Source organism: Boleophthalmus pectinirostris, unplaced genomic scaffold (genome assembly GCF_026225935.1).
Source record: "Boleophthalmus pectinirostris isolate CB_2022bp ecotype Guang Dong unplaced genomic scaffold, ASM2622593v1 HiC_scaffold_23, whole genome shotgun sequence".
NCBI lineage: Eukaryota > Metazoa > Chordata > Actinopteri > Gobiiformes > Gobiidae > Boleophthalmus > Boleophthalmus pectinirostris.
The window spans coordinates 3,834,544-3,850,943 of NW_026571207.1; the positions used below are offsets into that span (position 1 = coordinate 3,834,544).

Genomic DNA, 16,400 nt, shown 5'->3' on the forward strand with positions numbered 1-16,400 from the left:
CAACCGAGTCCCACTTTGGCACATTTCATCCTCACGATCCAGGACTAAACCAGGACTAAACCAGGACTAAACCAGGACTAAACCAGGTCTAAACCAGGTCTAAACCAGGTCTAAACCAGGACTAAACCAGGACTAAACCAGGACTAAAACCCTAAACCAGGACTAAACCACTAAACCAGGACTAAACCAGGTCTAAACCAGGTCTAAACCAGGACTAAACCAGGAGGTCTAAACCAGGACTAAACCAGGACTAAACCAGGTCTAAACCAGGACTAAACCAGGACTAAACCAGGTCTAAACCAGGACTAAACCAGGACAGGTCTAAACCAGGACTAAACCAGGTCTAAACCAGGACTAAACCAGGACTAAACCACTAAACCAGGACTAAACCAGGACTAAACCAGGACTAAACCAGGACTAAACCAGGACTAAACCAGGTCTAAACCAGGACTAAACTAAACCAGGACTAAAACCAGGACTAAACCAGGACTAAACCAGGACTAAACCAGGACTAAACCAGGACTCTAAACCAGGACTAAACCAGGACTAAACCAGGACTAAACCCTCCGTCTCTGGTGCTGTTGCGGTCGGTGCGGACGGCGTCTCTGTATCTTATAATAGTTCATAAAGTCTGAAGCTTCTGTACATGAGAAAAAACAAAGTCGTTGTTTTCGGAGACAAAATTCTGCAGCAAAAAACGAACCAAAAAATCCAAAAGCCGAGGAAGAAGAACAGAAGAACAAAAGAAGAAGAGAATTAATCATAGATACACCGATGGAAGAGAAGGGTCCGAGAGACGCCAGGACACAGGAGCCAAACGCTTCCCCCAAACTCAAGAGCCCAGACTCAGGTCCAGACTCAGACTCTGGTCCAGACTCAGGTCCAGACTCAGGTCCAGACTCAGGTCCAGACTCGTGTGTGACCGTGGTCGTGGTTCGAGCAGAAGACGTGTGAAAGTATTGCCACTTTTTTTAAAATCTCACTTAAAATATGATTCTAATTTGCTGGTGCTGTTTAAAATTTAAATCAGGGAAGCACCGATCCAGCTTTTCCATCTCCGATACCGATATCGATACTTCTGATATGAACCGATACCAGGTCTAAACCAGGTCTAACCCAGAGACCTGATGGCGTCTGTTTTTCTCCTTCATTTTTCGCCCAAAGCTTCGCACGAATAAAGTTCTGACGTTCTGGAAATCGTCCAATTAAAACGTCAATCAACGCATCGACTGAACCGATACCTGATCCAGCGAGATATTCAAGACGAGTATCGGTATCGGTATCGGCGCATCCCTGATTCAAACGCTGATATGTGGAACTGAATGGCTTTAAATGTTTCAAAGTTTAGATGTTCGAAAGAAACGGGATTAAAACAAAGTGAGGAAACGACCTGTCACTCAAAACATGAAGCTCCGCCCCCTCGCCGTCACTCTGGGCAGGGGGGCGGGGTCATGTGACTCAGGGGGCGGGGTCACGTGACTCTGGAGTTCTGGGGAAAGCGTTTTGCTCTGCTCCTGTCGTGGTCCATGCTCCAAAGGTTCTGAAGGTTCTGAAGGTTCTGACGTAGCTTAGTGGTTCGGGTTCGGGTTCGGGTTCAGGGTTCGGGTCCGGCTCCTCAGTCTGGTCTTCGGTCTGGGTCTGGAGAGTCTTGGTTCAGTTCTCAGTCCTGGAGGGGTTTTCTTTGTTGAGGAAGAGGTCCAGTTTTTTGAAACCCCGGTTCAGTCTGGGAGACCGAGGTCTGGTCTCTGGTCTCATTTGGTCTCTGGTCTGTGGTCTGTGGTCTCATCTGGTCTGTAGTCTGGTCTGTAGTCTGGTCTCTGGTCTGGTCTGTAGTCTGGTCTGTAGTCTGTGGTCCGGTCTTCAGCTGGTCTCTGGTCTGGTCTGGTCTGTGGTCTGTAGTCTCTGGTCTCATCTGGTCTGTAGTCCGGTCTGTGTGGTCTGTGGTCTGGTCTGTGGTCCGGTGTTCAGCTGGTCTCTGTCTCGTCTGGTCTGTAGTCTCTGGTCTGTGGTCTGGTCTGTAGTCTCTGGTCTGTAGTCTGGTCGGTGGTCTCAGCTGGTCTCTGTGGTCTCGTCTGGTCTGGTCTGTAGTCCTGGTCTGTGTCTGGTCTGGTCTCTGGTCTCGTCTGGTCTGTAGTCTGGTCTCTGGTCTGGTCTGTAGTCTGGTCTGTGGTCTGTAGTCTCTGGTCTGTGGTCGGGTCTTCAGCTGGTCTCTGGTCCGGTCTCTGGTCCGGTCTCGGGTCCGGTCTCGGGTCCGGTCTCGGGGCAGGCCTGGATCTCGTCCCCGGTCTCCTCGATCACAGGTGGGACTCTGGACTCCTCCTCGGACATGGGGACGAACTCTGGGTGGGACATGAACGAGTGGATGGAGCTGCGGGACTCGGGACTTTCCAGACCAGCGTAAAGAGACGACCGGAAGGCCTTCACCACCTTAATCTGCAACGAGACACGAGGTCAGGACCTGGACCTGGACCTGGACCTGGACCAGGACCTGGACCAGGAGGACCTGGACCAGGACCTGGACCAGGACCTGGACCTGGACCTGGACCTGGACCTGGACCTGGACCTGGACCAGGACCTGGACCAGGACCTGGACCTGGACCAGGACCCCAGGACCAGGACCTGGACCTGGACCAGGACCTGGACCTGGTCGGGACCTGGACCTGGACCGGGCCTGGACCGGACCTGGACCTGGACCGGGACTGGACCAGAACTAGACCAGATCTGGACCTGGACCTGGACCTGGACCTAGACCTGGACCGGGACCTGGACTGGACCTGGACCAGGACTAGACCAGGACTAGACCAGGACCAGGACCTGGACTGGAACAGAACTGGACCAGGACTAGATCAGGACTGGACCAGGACTGAACCAGGACCATGACCAGGACCAGTACTGGACCAGAACTAGACCAGGACTGGACCAGAACTGGACCAGGACTGGACCAGCGGCTGATCTGATATTTGGAGTTCTGACCGTATCATAGCAACAAAACAGCCAATCAGGAGCGAGGCTGAAGAGGACCCGCCCCTTTCGGGTTCAGACCAACATCCTGGGATCAGAGACAGGTCCTGACAGGTGCAGACAGGTCCTGACAGGTGCAGACAGGTCCTGACAGGTGCAGACAGGTCCTGACAGGGGCTCTTTTTTTTTTTTTTTTTTTTTTTTTTTTTTAAACGCACAAAGTGAAGTGGAGCCAGAAGCTGATGGAGCCCAAACTCGCCCATGAACACTTCCAGGATGTGAGTCTGACCCAGAAACAGATTTAACCCAAACAACAAACTGAAACATGAAGCTGAAACAACAAACTGAAACATTAAGTCACACAAAACCACAAAAAATACAACAAAAAAACAACAATAAAAATAAAAATAATAATGATTAAAAATAAAAATCAAATAAACGTCACATTTTCTAAAGGTTTGTTTTGGTGTATTTCCTGTGTGTGTCGGACTAAACCAGGTCTAAACCAGGTCTAAACCAGGACTAAAACGGGTCTAAACCAGGACTAAAACGGGTCTAAACCAGGACTAAACCAGGTCTAAACCAGGACTAAACCAGGTCTAAACCAGGACTAAACCAGGTCTAAACCAGGACTAAACCAGGACTAAACCAGGTCTAAACCAGGACTAAACCAAAACGGTCTAAACCAGGTCTAAACCAGGACTAAACCAGGACTAAACCAGGTCTAAACCAGGACTACTAAACCAGGACTAAACCAGGCCTAAACCAGGACTACTAAACCAGGTCTAAACCAGGACTAAACCAGGACTAAACCTCTAAACCAGGTCTAAACCAGGTCTAAACCAGGACTAAACCAGGACTAAACCAGGACTAAACCAGGACTAAACCAGGTCTAAACCAGGACTAAACCAGGACTAAACCAGGCCTAAACCAGGACTAAACCAGGTCTAAACCAGGTCTAAACCAGGTCTAAACCAGGACTAAACCAGGTGCTGTGTTATTGTAGAGGTCAAAGGTCTTTGTGTTTACACTTCACGAGTCCTGGACCAGGTCTGGACCAGGTCTGAGCCCGGATCCCGGTCAGGACCGTCTGGACCCGAGGCGCGGTCGGGGGGCGGGGTCAGAGGTCACTCACTTCCTGCGGCCGTGGGGGCGGCGGCGTTGGACAGGGAGTGGGAGGAGCTAACGCCCAGGTGGGAGGAGCCTACGGCCAGGTGGGAGGAGCCCAGGTGGGAGGGGCTCGTGAGCGTTTTGGCGGCCGAGTCGTTGTGTTGGCTCACGACCGACGGCTGACGGCGAAGGGCCCCGGGGACCGCCGCCTGCCCCGTCTGAAACGTGTACACCACGTCCATCTGGGGGGGGACGAAACGAGGAGGGAGGAAACGAAATGAGGAGGGAGGAAACGAGGAGGTGAAAATGAGGAGGGAGGAAACGAAACGAAGGAGGGAGGAAATGAAACGAGGAGGGAGGAAACGAGGAGGTGAAAATGAGGAGGGTGGAAATGAAACGAAGGAGGGAGGAAACGAAACGAGGAGGGAGGAGACGAGGAGGGAGTAAACAAAATGAGGAGGGAGGAGACGAAACAAGGAGGGAGGAAACGAGGAGGGAGGAGGTGAAACAAGGAGGGAGGAAACGAGAAGGGAGGAGGTGAAACGAGGAGGGAGGAAACGAGAAGGTGAAACGAGGAGGTGAAACGAGGAGGGAGGAAACGAGGAGGGAGGAGGTGAAATGAGGAGGGAGGAAACGAAATGAGGAGGGAGGAGATGAAACGAGGAGGGAGGAGACGAGGAGGGAGGAAATGAATCGAAGGAGGGAGGAAACGAAACGAGGAGGGAGGAAACGAGGAGAGAGGAAACGAGGAGAGAGGAGATGAAACGAGGGAGGAAACGAAACGAGGAGGGAGGAGACGAGGAGGGAGGAAACAAAACGAGGAGGGAGGAGACGAAATGAGGAGGGAGGAGACGAAATGAGCAGGGAGGAAACAAAGAGAGAGGAAACGAGGAGGGAGGAAACGAGGAGGGAGGAAATGAAATGAGGAGGGAGGAGACGAATCGAAGGAGGGAGGAGGTGAAACGAAGGATGGAGGAAACAAGGTGGTGAAACGAGGAGGGAGGAAACAAGGAGGTGAAACGAGGAGGAGGAGGTGAAACGAGGAGGGAGGAAACAAGGAGGTGAAACGAGGAGGTGAAACAAGGAGGGAGGAAACGAGGAGAGGAAACGAGGAGGGAGGAGGTGAAACAAGGAGGTGAAACAAGGAGGTGAAACGAGGAGGTGAAACGAAGAGGTGAAACGAAGGAGGGTGAAACGAGGAGGGAGGAGATGAGGGAGGAAATGAGGAGGTGAAACAAAGGAGGTGAAACAAGGAGGGAGGAAACAAGGAGGTGAAACGAGGAGGAGGAGGTGAAACAAGGAGGTGAAACGAGGAGGGAGGAAACAAGGAGGTGAAATGAGGAGGAGGTGAAACAAGGAGGTGAAACGAGGAGGAGGAGGTGAAACAAGGAGGTGAAACGAGGAGGAGGAGGTGAAACAAGGAGGTGAAACGAGGAGTAAACAAACGATGGATGAAGTTGTTGGATGAACGTGGAGGGTCAAAGGTGAAAGTGAATAAACGCAGGAGGAGAGAGAAACACAAACATCATCAGATCTGAACTGACAAACAGAAGCTGAAACAGAGACAAGTTCAAACTGTTAATTTAAAGTGTTAAAGTTAGTTTAAAGTGTTAAAGTTAGTTTAAAGTGTTAAAGTTAGTTTAAAGTGTTAAAGTTAGTTTAAAGTGTTAAAGTTAATTTAAAGTGTTAAAGTTAGTTTAAAGTGTTAAAGTTAGTTTAAAGTTCAGAGGTAGTTTAAAGTGTTGAAGAGGGATGGACTACGTTTCCCACGATGCATCTGTCCACGGGGAGGCGGCCATTTTGATCCCAGAAGAAAACGACGAATTTTTACAAAAAAAAGTTTAAATCCCGAAAAAAAGTCCAGAGTTTAAACCAGGACTAAACCAGGACTAAACCAGGACTAAACCAGGACTAAACCAGGTCTAAACAAGGTCCAAACCAGGTCTAAACCAGGTCTAAACAAAGTCCAAACCAGGTCTAAACCAGGTCTAAACCAGGTCTAAACCAGTCTAAACAAAGGTCCAAACCAGGTCTAAACCAGGTCTAAAACAAAGTCTAAACCAGGTCTAAACCAGGTCCAAACCAGGTTTAAACTGGGTCTAAACCAGGTTCAAACCAGGTCTAAACCTCAATCTCAGTCCCTGTCTCAGTCCTGGTCACCCATCTGTCTACCAGGTCAGTCCCGCAACCGCCAGGTCCGTCCCACACAGTCCTCCCGCCATCCCGTCCAGTCTGGTCCAGTCCGGTCCAGTCCGTCCGGTCCTGGTCCGGTCCTGGTCCTGTCCAGTCCGGTCCGGTCCGGCTCAGTCCCGTCCGGTCCCGGTCCGGTCCCGGTCCAGTCCCGGTCCAGTCCTGGTCTGTGGTCTTGTTGTGGACATTGTTTGTCGTCGTCGTTTACGGTTCGACCTCTGGATTTACGAGGTCAGAGGTCATCAGGACTAAAGCTGGATCAGAGCCACAATGAGGACTTCCTGAAGACCGGGGGATTAGACCGGACCAAAGGCGGACTACAGGCGGACTACAGGCGGACTAAAGGCGGACGGGGGCCAGATGAGGGCCAGATTACACAGGGTTAACAGAGGATTAATCCACAGCATATGCAAACAGAGCACCTCGTGATGTCATCGGGTGAACGCGGCGTTTCAGATCACATGATGAACAACAAACACAAATAAAAACACAAGTACAAAATAAAACGTCACCGAGATCCAGAGAAAAACGGTTTTGTTCCAGAAACGACCAGTCAGATTCATTCGTCGCGCTTGATTAAAATCACAATAAATATTAAAATTATAAAAACTCGGGCTGGGCAAAAATAAAAACTATGAATCGCGATTAATCGATTCATTTATATAATTTTTCTATATTTTTTGTTCAGTGAGTAATAAACTTGGACTACGACGGAGTAAAAGGGTCGGATAAAAAAAAAAAAAAAATGCTGAGAATAAAGTCTAAAGTCGAGAATAAAGAATTCAGAAAATCATTTAAGAGAATAAAGAATTCGTAATTTTATAATGAATAAAGTAATTTTAAAGAGAATAAAGTCATAATTTTATGAGAATAAAGTGGTAATTTTAAGAGAATAAAGTCGTGTCAAAATAAAGTGGTAATATTTGAAAAACATCGGCTGCATTTTGTGAAGGAGAAGAATCTGTGGATCATTCGTTCATTCGACTGAATCAGGACTAAACCAGGACTAGACCAGAACCAAACCAGAACTAAGACCAGGATTGAGACCAGGACCAGACCAGGACTGAAAACGGTTTAGTCCTGGTTTAAGTCACGGAAATGGGAAAACTGCAGGACTAAACCAGGACTAAACCAGGACTACTAAACCAGGACTAAACCAGGACTTAAACCAGGACTAAAAAGGACTAAACCAGGACTGACTAAACCAGGACTAACCAGGACTAAACCAGGACTAAACCAGGACTGACTGAACCAGGACTGAACCAGGACTAAACCAGGACTAAACCAGACTGACTAAACCAGGACTAAACCAGGACTAAACCAGGACTAACCAACTAAACCAGGACTGAACCAGGACTGGAAACCAGGACTAAACCAGGACTGAACCAGAGGACTAAACCAGGACTGAACCAGGACTGAACCAGGACTAAACCAGGACTGAACCAGGACTAAACCAGGACTGAACCAGGACTGAACCAGGAAACCAGGACTGAACCAGGACTAAACCAGGACTAAACTTTTTCAGTCCTGGTCTGGTCCCGGTCTCAGTCCCAGTCTCAGTCCTGGTCCTGTTCCCCGGTCTCAATCCTGGTCTCAGTTCTTGTCTGATCCTGGTCTCAGTCTTGGTCCCTGACTCAGTCCTTGTCTAAGTCCCTGGTCTCAGTCCCGGTCTGGTCTCAGTCCTGGTTTAGTCCTGGTTGGTTAGTCCTGGTTTAGTCCTGGTTTAGTCCTGGTTTAGTCCTGGTTCAGTCCTGGTTTCAGTCCTGGTTCAGTCCGGAGGCCCAAATAATGAAGAAAATTGTTGTTCGTTTTCTTATTTTTGGTTTTATTTTGAAAAACAAGGTTCTTCTTCTGCCGCATTTTTCACTTTGACTTTGATTTTATTACGACTTTATTCTCGTAATATTATAACTTTATTCTCGTAATATTACGACTTTATTCTCGTAGCGCCAGCATGTGTATTTTTTTTTATCTGACCCTTTTACTCCGTCGTATTGGACTGATATTTCTTGGGAAACAAAAGGTTAATGAAATGGAAAATGGAAATGGACCAATCAGAGTTTTTCTTCCAGTTGTATCCAGGTAAATTAGTGACTCCCCCTGCAGCGCTGAACTAAACAAACACCTGCAGGACCTTCAACGACTGGAACGAAGTTTGAGATTGACAGATGTTTGAGCGGGATCATGTCACCAAATCTTCCGGACCTTCGTGAAAAAACCGTGATAGTAAAATGTAAGCGAGATCACAGCGACGAAAACCACACTGGACGAATCTGTTTGGACGGAGAAGAACGAGAAAGACCCGTGAACCGGAGCCCGCGGAAGCTCAAACTTCCAAACTTAAAGAAACGCTCACGGTGGACTTTTTCAAAATAAAACCCAGTGAGCAACAGACGTCTACAATAAATAAAAAAAACAACAATAATAAAATAAAGCAAAATTAACACGTTAAGTTGCCCGGCCCTGATAAAAACACCATTTTTCCAAGACAAACGCACTAAAATCGACAGATAAATAGATTAGAGTTCATTCACAAGTTCGACAGCAGCTGGAACGAAGCTCCTTTTAAAACGATTTGTTCTAGATCTCGGGACTAACGTCATGTTTACACTGAAACGAATCACCGTGAACATGACTCATTTACATAAACTAAGCTTAAAAAAAACAAAAAAAACAACAACAACTCGCTCCTTCTGTGGGACTAAAGGACACAGTGACTCAGTGGCATCTGAGTGTTCTCCCTGTGACACAGGGGTGTTCTGCTGATGGTGAGTCTGTTCTGTGTTTCTGGTTCATGTGCAGGTCAGACACACAGACATGTAGAACGATACTTCGACCTTTCAACGTGAAAACGCCTGAAACACGAGTAAACTGCAGCAGACGATTTTGAATCGAGGAAGACCTGAGCGCTGCAGTGGATCGTAGGAGTCCTGAGAGCTGCGGAGGTTTGTGGGAGTCCTGAGACCTGAAGTGGTTTGTGGGAGTCCTGAGACCTGAAGTGGATCGCGGGAGACCTGAGAGCTGAAGTGGATTGCGGGAGACCTGAGAGCTGAAGTGGATCGTGGGAGACCTGAGAGCTGCAGAGGATTGTGGGAGTCCTGAGAGCTGCAGAGGATCGTGGGAGTCCTGAGAGCTGAAGAGGATCGTGGGAGTCCTGAGAGCTTCAGAGGATCGTGGGAGTCCTGAGAGCTGCAGAGGTTCGTGGGAGTCCTGAGAGGATCGGGAGTCCTGAGAGCTGAAGAGGATCGCGGGAGTCCTGAGAGCTTCAGAGGATCGTGGGAGTCCTGAGAGCTGCAGAGGTTCGTGGGAGTCCTGAGAGCTGCAGAGGATCGTGGGAGTCCTGAGAGCTGAAGAGGATCGCGGGAGTCCTGAGAGCTTCAGAGGATCGTGGGAGTCCTGAGAGCTGCAGAGGTTCGTGGGAGTCCTGAGAGCTGCAGAGGATCGTGGGAGTCCTGAGAGCTGAAGAGGATCGTGGGAGTCCTGAGAGCTGCAGAGGTTCGTGGGAGTCCTGAGAGCTGCAGAGGATCGTGGGAGTCCTGAGAGCTGAAGAGGATTGTGGGAGTCCTGAGAGCTTCAGAGGTTCGTGGGAGACCTGAGAGCTGCAGAGGTTCGCGGGAGACCTGAGAGTTCCTTACCTGAGTCTGGATCCGGTTGAGTCCTCTGAACCACAGGATCTGGCCTCGCCGCAGCTCCATCTCGGCGTGGTCGATCTCGTCGGCGCCCTCCGTCAGCTCCTCCTCGTGGATCTCCTCCTTGGTGATGCCGTGTCCCGCCTCCTTCAGGAACTTCAGGTGGTGCGTCGGGATCGAGGTCACCAGCTGTCGGACGACACGGGTCACATGGTCAACGCCCTGGATGTGTTTTTCTCTGTGTGTGTGTGTGTTTGTGTGTAGTGTAGGTGTGTGTATGTAGTGTGTATAGTGTGTATAGTGTGTGTAGTGTGTGTATAGTGTGTGTGTTGTTGTTGTGCGTTCACACCTGTCCCCAGAGCAGTTCTCCGACTCCAATAAAAACACACCAGAGCCACTGGTCGATGGTCAGAGCCGTGCAGGAGAACGGTTTACCCCCGAACTGCACGATGATGATCTGAAACACCACAGACCAGGATCAGACCGGGTCCCAGACCGGGTCCAGACCGGGATCAGACCGGGTCCAGACCGGGTCCAGATCGGGTCCAGACCGGGTTCAGACCAGGTACAGACCGGGTCCAGACCGGGTTCAGACCGGGTTCAGACCAGGTCTAGACCGGGTCTAGACCGGGTCCAGACCGGGTCCAGACCGGGTCCAGACCAGGTCCAGACCAGGTTTAGACCGGGTACAGACTGGGTCCAGACCGGGTCCAGACGGGTCCAGACTGGGTCCAGACCGGGTCCAGACCGGGTCCAGACCGGGTCCAGACCGGGTCCAGATTGGGTTTAAGCCATGTTTAGACCAAGTCCAGACTGAGTTTAGGCCGAGTTTGGACCACATGCAGACCACGTTTACACCGAGTTTAGACCAAGTTTAGACCGAGTTTAGACCAAGTCCAGACTGAGTTTAAACCAAATTTAGACTGAGTTTAGACAAAGTTTAGACTGAGTTTAGACCGAGTTTAGGCCGAGTTTAAACTGAGTTTAGACCAAGTTTAGACCAAGTTTAAACTGAGTTTAGACCAAGTTTAGACCAAGTTTAAACTGAGTTTAGACCGGGTTCAGTTCTTAGTCTAGCCGTGGTCTGGTCCTGGTCCTGGTCCAAGTTCTGATGGAGCTACAGTTTTTGGGGTCAGTGCCATGTTTACATGAGCTTTAAGTCCAAATAAAAATAATGTAATGCAGATAGGTCCAGTCTTGCTCCAGTTCTGGTCCAGTTCTGGTCCTGGTCCTGGTCCCGGTCCCGGTCCCGGTCCTGGTCCTGACCTGCAGGGCGAAGGTCCCGAGCACCACGGAGCAGAAGATGGGGTTCCTGTAGACGCCCTCGAACACGTTCCTCTCGCCGTGGATCTTTCTGGCGTTGATCTCGTTGAAGAGCTGCATCATGACGAACACGTTGAAGACGATGGTGTAGTGTTCGGACGGCGGCGAGTGGAGCGGCGCGTTACGGCCCGAGTCGATGTCGAAGAACTTCTCTCCTGAAAACACAGAGCGCAGAGCAGGATTAAAGCCCCGCGCCGGGACATTTCTGCACATCAGAGCAGAACAGAGCTTCACCATACCAAACTTTCAAACTCTAGAGTCTAGAGGGTCAGAGTCTAGAGGGTCAGAGTCTAGAGGGTCAGAGTCTAGAGGGTCAGAGTCTAGAGGGTCAGAGTCTAGAGGGTCAGAGTCTAGAGGGTCAGACTCCAGAGGGTCAGAGTCTAGAGGGTCAGACTCCAGAGGGTCAGAGTCTAGAGGGTCAGACTCCGGAGGGTCAGAGTCTAGAGGGTCAGACTCTAGAGGTTGAGGGTCAGAGTCTAGAGGGTCAGAGTCTAGAGGTTGAGGGTCAGAGTCTAGAAGGTCAGACTCCAGAGGGTCAGAGTCTAGAGGTTGAGGGTCAGAGTCTAGAAGGTCAGACTCCGGAGGGTCAGAGTCTAGAGGGTCAGAGTCTAGAGGTTGAGGGTCAGAGTCTAGAGGGTCAGAGTCTAGAGGGTCAGAGTCTAGAGGGTCAGACTCCTAGAGGGTCAGACTCTAGAGGGTCAGAGTCTAGAGGGTCAGAGTCTAGAGGGTCAGACTCCGGAGGGTCAGAGTCTAGAGGGTCAGAGTCTAGAGGTTGAGGGTCAGAGTCTAGAGGGTCAGAGTCTAGAGGGTCAGACTCTAGAGGGTCAGACTCCGGAGGGTCAGACTCCGGAGGGTCAGAGTCTAGAGGGTCAGACTCTGTGGAGGTCTCGAGTGCGTTGCTCACCGGCGAACAGCAGGGTGAAGATGATGACGAGCTGGTAGACCGCGTGGCCGAGGATGTTCTTCATCATGGTTCTGGAGATGAGCGGTTTGTCGCGGCCGTACGGTTTCCGTAGCAACAGCGACTCCGTGGGCGGCTCCGTGGCCAACGCCAACGAGGCTAAAGTGTCCATGATCAGGTTCACCCACAACATCTGCACGGCCTTCAGAGGAGAGTCCTGAGGAGAACAACAAACATCTGAACATCTAAACATCTGCACGGCCTTCAGAGGAGAGTCCTGAGGAGAACAACAAACATCTGAACATCTGCAGTGCCTTCAGAGGAGTTGAGTCCCAGTCCGGTCCCGGTCCAGTCCCGGTCCAGTCCCGGTCCAGTCCCAGTCCAGTCCCGGTCCAGTACCTGGGTGATGCAGGCGCCGGTGAAGGCCACGATGACGGCGACCACGTTGACGGTGAGCTGGAACTGGAGGAACTTGGAGATGGAGTCGTAGACGTTGCGTCCCCACATCACGGCTTTGACGATGCTCGTGAAGTTATCGTCCGTCAGGATGATGTCAGACGCCTCCTTCGCCACGTCTGTGCCCGCGATGCCCTGACCAATCACAGAGCGGCGTGAGAGAGAGGACAGCCAATCACAGAGCGGCGTGAGAGAGAGGACAGCCAATCACAGAGCAGCATGAGAACCCGATCTAAACCCAGTCTAAACCCCGGTCTAAACCCAGTCCAAACCCAGTCTAAACCCGATCTAGACCCGGTCTAAACCCGGTCTAAACCCGATCTAAAGCCGGTCTAAACCCCGGTCTAAACCCGGTCTAAACCCGATCTAAAGCCGGTCTAAACCCCGGTCTAAACCTGGTCTAAACCCGGTCTAAACCCTGGTCTAAACCCCGGTCTAAACCTGGTCCAGACTGACCATGGCGAAGCCGACGTCGGCCTTCTTCAGGGCTGGTCCATCGTTGGTTCCGTCTCCGGTCACAGCGACGACCTGACGAGTCTCCCCCACAGTACTGTCAATAATACCTGAAACACAGTACTTTTACTGTCGTACTATTACTACAGTACTGTCAATAATACCTGAAACACAGTACTTTTACTGTAGTACTATTACTACAGTACTGTCAATAATACCTGAAACACAGTACTTTTACTGTCGTACTATTACTACAGTACTGTCAATAATACCTGAAACACAGTACTTTTACTGTAGTACTTTACTACAGTAGTACAGTATTACTATACATAATAACCTGAAACACAGTACTTTTACGTAGTAATAATACCCTGAAACACAGTACTTTACTGTACTTTACTGTAGTACTATTACTACAGTACTGTCAATAATACCTGAAACACAGTACTTTTACTGTAGTACTATTACTACAGTACTGTCAATAATACCTGAAACACAGTACTTTTTACTGTAGTACTATTACTACAGTACTGTCAATAATACCTGAAACACAGTACTTTTACTGTCGTACTATTACTACAGTACTGTCAATAATACCTGAAACACAGTACTTTTACTGTCGTACTATTACTACAGTACTGTCAATAATACCTGAAACACAGTACTTTTACTGTAGTACTATTACTACAGTACTGTCAATAATACCTGAAACACAGTACTTTTTACTGTAGTACTATTACTACAGTACTGTCAATAATACCTGAAACACAGTACTTTTACTGTCAGTACTATTACTACAGTACTGTCAATAATACCTGAAACACAGTACTTTTTACTGTCGTACTATTACTACAGTACTGTCAATAATACCTGAAACACAGTACTTTTACTGTCGTACTATTACTACAGTACTGTCAATAATACCTGAAACACAGTACTTTTACTGTAGTACTATTACTACAGTACTGTCAATAATACCTGAAAACACAGTACTTTTTACTGTCTGTAGTACTATTACTACAGTACTGTCAATAATACCTGAAACACAGTACTTTTACTGTAGTACTATTACTACAGTACTGTCAATAATACCTGAAACACAGTACTTTTACTGTAGTACTATTACTACAGTACTGTCAATAATACCTGAAACACAGTACTTTTACTGTAGTACTATTACTACAGTACTGTCAATAATACCTGAAACACAGTACTTTTACTGTAGTACTATTACTACAGTACTGTCAATAATACCTGAAACACAGTACTTTTACTGTAGTACTATTACTACAGTACTGTCAAATAATACCTGAAACACAGTACTTTTACTGTAGTACTATTACTACAGTACTGTCAATAATACCTGAAACACAGTACTTTTACTGTAGTACTATTACTACAGTACTGTCAATAATACCTGAAACACAGTACTTTTACTGTAGTACTATTACTACAGTACTGTCAATAATACCTGAAACACAGTACTTTTACTGTCGTACTATTACTACAGTACTGTCAATAATACCTGAAACACAGTACTTTTACTGTCGTACTATTACTACAGTACTGTCAATAATACCTGAAACACAGTACTTTTACTGTCGTACTATTACTACAGTACTGTCAATAATACCTGAAACACAGTACTTTTACTGTAGTACTATTACTACAGTACTGTCAATAATACCTGAAAACACAGTACTTTTACTGAGGTACTATTACTACAGTACTGTCAATAATACCTGAAACACAGTACTTTTACTGTCGTACTATTACTACAGTACTGTCAATAATACCTGAAACACAGTACTTTTACTGTCGTACTATTACTACAGTACTGTCAATAATACCTGAAACACAGTACTTTTACTGTAGTACTATTACTACAGTACTGTCAATAATACCTGAAACACAGTACTTTTACTGTCGTACTATTACTACAGTACTGTCAATAATACCTGAAACACAGTACTTTTACTGTAGTACTATTACTACAGTACTGTCAATAATACCTGAAACACAGTACTTTTACTGTCTACTATATACTACAGTACTGTCAAATAATACTGAAACACAGTACTTTTACTGTCGTACTATAATACCTGAAACACAGTACTTGTACTATTACTCAGTATAATACCTGAAACACAGTACTTTTACTGTCGTACTATTACTACAGTACTGTCAATAATACCTGAAACACAGTACTTTTACTGTCGTACTATTACTACAGTACTGTCAATAATACCTGAAACACAGTACTTTTACTGTCGTACTATTACTACAGTACTGTCAATAATACCTGAAACACAGTACTTTTACTGTCGTACTATTACTACAGTACTGTCAATAATACCTGAAACACAGTACTTTTACTGTCGTACTATTACTACAGTACTGTCAATAATACCTGAAACACAGTACTTTTACTGTCGTACTATTACTACAGTACTGTCAATAATACCTGAAAACACAGTACTTTTTACTGTAGTACTATTACTACAGTACTGTCAATAATACCTGAAACACAGTACTTTTACTGTCGTACTATTACTACAGTACTGTCAATAATACCTGAAACACAGTACTTTTACTGTCGTACTATTACTACAGTACTGTCAATAATACCTGAGGACACAGAGTACAGAGTAGTACTACAGTACACACACACACACACACACACACACACACACACACACACACACACACACAGCTCCTCTTGTTTTTAAAGAAACTAATTGAAAATAAATAAGGTCAAAATAAATAAACCAGGACCAGGACCAGGTCTGGATCAGGTCTCAGGTTTAGACCCAGGTCCAGACCAGTTCTAGTCCTGGTTTAGTCCTGGTATGGTCCTGGTTTGGTCCTGGTTTAGTCCTGGTTTAGTCCTGGTTTGGTCCTGTTTTGGTCCTGGTTCGGTCCTGGTTTAGTCCTGGTTTGGTCCTGTTTTGGTCCTGGTTTGGTCCTGGTTTAGTCCTGGTTCGGTCCTGGTTCGGTCCTGGTTTAGTCCTGGTCCGGTCCTGGTTCGGTCCTGGTTCTGGTCCTGGTTTAGTCCTGGTTCGGTCCTGGTTTGGTCCGTACCTTTGACCAGTGTGTGTTTGTCTGTGGGCGACGATCGAGCCAGAACCCGGAGTTTGGGCCAAACTTTGTCCAGACGCTCCTGCTCCACCTGAACCACAGACAGGGTCAAAGGTCAGAGGTCACACAGGAGACAGGCTCAGAGGTCAGAGGTCACACAGGAGACAGGGTCAGAGGTCAGAGGTCACACAGGAGACAGGGTCAGAGGTCAGAGGTCACACAGGAGACAGGGTCAGAGGGTCAATAGTCATGTGTAGTTGTCGGTGTGTGTAGCTGGCACTGACCTCGCCCTTGTCGTT

General features: G+C 47.9%; 1 protein-coding gene across 1 annotated transcript in view; it reads right to left on the reverse strand.

Annotated features, from left to right (window-relative positions):
• Nucleotides 1–2,136: 2,136 nt before the first annotated feature.
• The window catches only part of LOC110161432 (plasma membrane calcium-transporting ATPase 1-like), a 67,690-nt gene continuing 53,426 nt past the window's right edge, over nt 2,137–16,400 (reverse strand). The window contains exons 10-18 of the mRNA XM_055159603.1: nt 16,386–16,400; nt 16,105–16,192; nt 13,027–13,133; nt 12,514–12,705; nt 12,118–12,331; nt 11,157–11,368; nt 10,240–10,347; nt 9,897–10,079; nt 2,137–2,433 (exon numbers count right to left, since the gene is read on the reverse strand). Coding sequence (XP_055015578.1) covers nt 2,200–2,433; nt 9,897–10,079; nt 10,240–10,347; nt 11,157–11,368; nt 12,118–12,331; nt 12,514–12,705; nt 13,027–13,133; nt 16,105–16,192; nt 16,386–16,400 — 1,353 coding nt within the window. The 3' untranslated portion in view covers nt 2,137–2,199. The remainder of the gene's footprint in view (nt 2,434–9,896; nt 10,080–10,239; nt 10,348–11,156; nt 11,369–12,117; nt 12,332–12,513; nt 12,706–13,026; nt 13,134–16,104; nt 16,193–16,385) is intronic.